Here is a 3,874-nt window from a genome sequence, read left to right as displayed (position 1 = left end):
CACACACACACACACTCTCACACACACACACACCCACCACACTCTTTCACACACACACACGCACACACCACACACTCTCACACACACCTCACACTCTCTCACACACACCACATAGTCACACACACACACTCACCATACACACGCACCACGCTCTCTCACTCACACACTCACCACACACACGCACCACACTCTCACACACACACACACATCACACTCTCACACACACACTCATCACACTCACACACACCACACTCTCACATACACTCACCACTCTCTCACACACACACCCACCACACTCTCACACACACACACTCTCTCTCTTACACACACACTCACCACACTCACACACACTCACCCCACACACTCACTCACACACACACACTCACCACACACTCACCACACACACAGACACACACACACACACTCACATACACAGACACACACACTCACTCACACACACAGACACACACACACTCACATGCACATGCACGCACATAGACATACACATGCAGAGACACACACACATACACGCAGACCCAGACATGCACACACACACATGCACACACAGAGACACGTGCATATGTGCGCGCACACACATGTGCACAGACACACATAAACGTAACAAACACAGAGAAATGTAGACACACCCACCGAGGTTTCCTTGCCTGTGGTCTGTTCTGTGTAATGGTTTAACCCACAGCATGCTGTACTGTACCTGTAAAGACTTCCCTTGGTGTGTGCATTCTCGGCTGAGCCTGCGGTAAGCAGACTGAGCCTGCTTCTGCATTCTCAATGTCCTGAAGCCAGCGGTACCTGCAGAAAGAACAAGTCGTTTCACAGCAAGCACATCTCAAACACCGGCACACACACACAGCTCTATTCATCAGGAGGCTGGTCAGCCCCGAGCAACAGCAAACAGTATAGAACACCACCCAGGTCTGGGATTCGAACCCCAGGCTCACCATCAATGCTGGCTTCCATGGTAGTATTCAAATCTCGGAGCTAGCAGACCCAGGTTCAAGTCCCCAGTGTATCTCTGATTAGGAAAATATCTACAAAAGACCAGGAGGGGTTTGAGCTATTAGGAGCAGCTCAGATTATTTTCGCTGGAGCGTTGGAGGTTGAGGGGTGACCTTACAGAGGTTTACAACATCATGAGGGGCATGGATAGGGTAAATAGCCAAAGTCTTTTCCCCAGTGTAGGGGGAGTCCAAAACTAGAGGGCATAGGGTCACAGAGTCATACAGCACAGAAACAGACCCTTCAGTCCCAACTTGTCCGTGCTGACCAGATATCCTAAATTAAACTAAATTTGGCAGCATTTGGCCCATATCCCTCTAAACCCTTCCTACTCATATACCCATCCAGATGCCTTTTAAATGTTGTAATTGTACCAGCCTCCACCACTTCCTCTGGCAGCTCGTTCCATACACGCACCACCCTCTGCGTGAAGAAGTTGCCTCTCAGGTCCCTTTTAAACCTTTCCCCTCTCACCTTAAACCTATGCCCCTCTAGTTTTGGACTCCCCCCCACCCTGGGGAAAAGACCTTGGCTATTCACCCTATCCATGCTCCTCATGATTTTATAAACCTCTATAAGGTCACCTCCTCAGCCTCCGACACTCCAGGGAAAATACCCCCAGCCTCTCCCTATCGCTCAAACCCTCCAACATTCTCGTAAATCTTTTCTGAACCCTTTCTAGTTTCACAACATCCTTCCTATAGCAGGTTTAAAGCAGGAGGGGGAATCTAACTCTGTATCTAACCCAATGGGGGGGATCAGTGGGATCCTTCTATGCATTGTCCACTGGGGAAAGATTTAGAGAGGACGTGAGGGGTAACTTTTTCACGCAGAGGGTGTTGCGTGTATGGAACAAGCTGCCAGAGGAAGTGGTGGAGCCTGGTACAATTACACCATTTAAAAGGCACCTGGATGGGGAAATGAATAGGAAGAGTTTAGAGGGATAGGGGCCAAATGCTGGCAAATGGGACTAGATTAATCATTTGGGTCGGCACGGACGAGTTGGGCCGAAGGATCTGTTTCTGTGCTGTACAGCTCTATGACTGTATTTCTGTAACCAGAGTGCAAATTAGGTTGTAAGATGGGGAAGAGATGGTGGAAAACAGAGTGAGAAAGACAAAAAGAAGGAGGGAGGGAGAGACAGAGAGAGAGAGGGAGAGAGGGGCATAGAGAGAGTCAGACAGTCAGAGAGAAAGAGAGAGACAGAGTGAGAGAGAGGGAGAGAGAGAGAGGGGGAGAGAGAGAGACAGATAGAGAGAGAGGGGAGAGAGAGAGAGAAATACAGAGAGATAGAGAGAGAGGGGGGAGAGAGAGAGAGGGAGACAGAAAGAGGAGAGTGTAAGCTGAGCACAGAGAGGTATTGCTGAAGACGGGGTAAATATCTGACAGAGATGGAGCTGTGCAGTACACAAGGGCCCACAGCCGTCTGGGTAGCAGAGAGATTGACCAGCTGACCATGTGGCACTCACGCATTTTCCTGTCCCCTCGTCTCCTTGCAGGCTCCGCGATGTGTGTCCCAGGCACAGTAGGGATCTCTGGATAAGACACACTGCCCACAGCTGGGGTACGCCGTGCAGTTAGAGACTGGCACCTCCAGAACTGAAGTGGATGACGTGATGTAGAGTGCACCCTGCAGTGAAAGAGGGAACACAGATCACACCACGAGGCCAGACCGAGGCACGCACACTGATGCTGGAGCGGGAGGTGACACAGCAACAGGGAGACGGAGCGAGGGGTGGGGGGTCTATGGGAGGACACTGACCTTTTCCGATGACAGGAGGACACTGTGCACAGGCTCTGGCCCCGGGAACAGTTGCAATTCCTCGATGATATAAGGTTGGCCATCCAGCTGGAGGGCTTTGTGGAGGTAACCGGAGGCTGGCGGCAGAAAGTGGGAACGTTACTGAGGCTGGGATTTTGTTCATTCACTTAGTATTCACACGGGCCATCCCAACAGCTCCCTCACAGGGAATTACCCTGCATCTAACCCCGTGCTGGCCCTGTCCTGGGAGTGTTTGATGGTGGGTGGGGGGACAGTGTAGACGGAGCTTTACTCTGTATCTAACCCCGTGCTGTCCCTGTCCTGGGAATGTTTGATGGGGGGACAGTGTAGAGGAGCTTTACTCTGTATCTAACCCCGTGCTGTCCCTGGGAGTGTTTGATGGGGGGGACAGTGTACAGGGAGCTTTACTCTGTATCTAACCCCGTGCTGTCCCTGCCCTGGGAGTGTTTGATGGGGGACAGTGTAGAGAGAGCTTTACTCTGTATCTAACCCCGTGCTGTCCCTGTCCTGGGAATGTTTGATGGGGACAGTGTAGAGAGAGCTTTACTCTGTATCTAACCCCGTGCTGTCCCCGTCCTGGGAGGGTTTGTTGGGGGGGTACAGTGTAGAGGGAGCTTTACTCTGTATCTAACCCCGTGCTGTCCCTGTCCTGGGAGTGTTTGATGGGGGGACAGTGTAGAGGGAGCTTTACTCTCTATCTAACCCCGTGCTGTCCCTGTCCCTGGGAGGGTTTGACGGGGGGACAGTGTAGCGGGAGCCTTACTCCGTATCTAACCCCGTGCTATCTGAGGAGCGTGTCCATACCTGTGATCAGAAACATCACTCGGTATCTCACCGAGGTGACTGACAGGACAGTGTCCACCGCCATCTTGGTGTAGCGCTGCCTCCCCTTAACCAACAGGGGGCGCCGGCCGATGGGATGGACAACTCCGTCCATCAGGAACAGGTCTTTCACACGGCTCAGAGCCGTATCCATTGATGGCTCCATGTTGCACTGTGGGACGGACACACACACACACACACACACACACACACACACACACAGACACACACACACAAACACACACACAC

At 52.0% G+C, this 3,874-nt stretch overlaps 1 protein-coding gene across 1 annotated transcript in view; it reads right to left on the bottom strand.

The window, feature by feature from the left end:
• The window catches only part of LOC125482635 (semaphorin-4B-like), a gene marked incomplete at its 3' end in the record, with an annotated part of 5,268 nt that extends 1,477 nt beyond the window's left edge, over positions 1–3,791 (bottom strand). Inside the window, exons 1-4 of the mRNA XM_048594742.1 lie at positions 3,608–3,791; positions 2,783–2,898; positions 2,490–2,650; positions 716–813 (exon numbers count right to left, since the gene is read on the bottom strand). Of these exons, the coding sequence (XP_048450699.1) occupies positions 716–813; positions 2,490–2,650; positions 2,783–2,898; positions 3,608–3,791 (559 nt within the window). The remainder of the gene's footprint in view (positions 1–715; positions 814–2,489; positions 2,651–2,782; positions 2,899–3,607) is intronic.
• Between the last annotated feature and the right edge of the window lie 83 nt (positions 3,792–3,874).

The sequence above is a fragment of the Rhincodon typus genome, unplaced genomic scaffold (genome assembly GCF_021869965.1).
Source record: "Rhincodon typus isolate 14 unplaced genomic scaffold, sRhiTyp1.1 hic_rhity00014044, whole genome shotgun sequence".
Taxonomy (NCBI): domain Eukaryota; kingdom Metazoa; phylum Chordata; class Chondrichthyes; order Orectolobiformes; family Rhincodontidae; genus Rhincodon; species Rhincodon typus.
The sequence above is the reverse complement of the archived record's forward strand: the minus strand, read 5'-3'. Positions and strand labels throughout refer to the sequence as shown.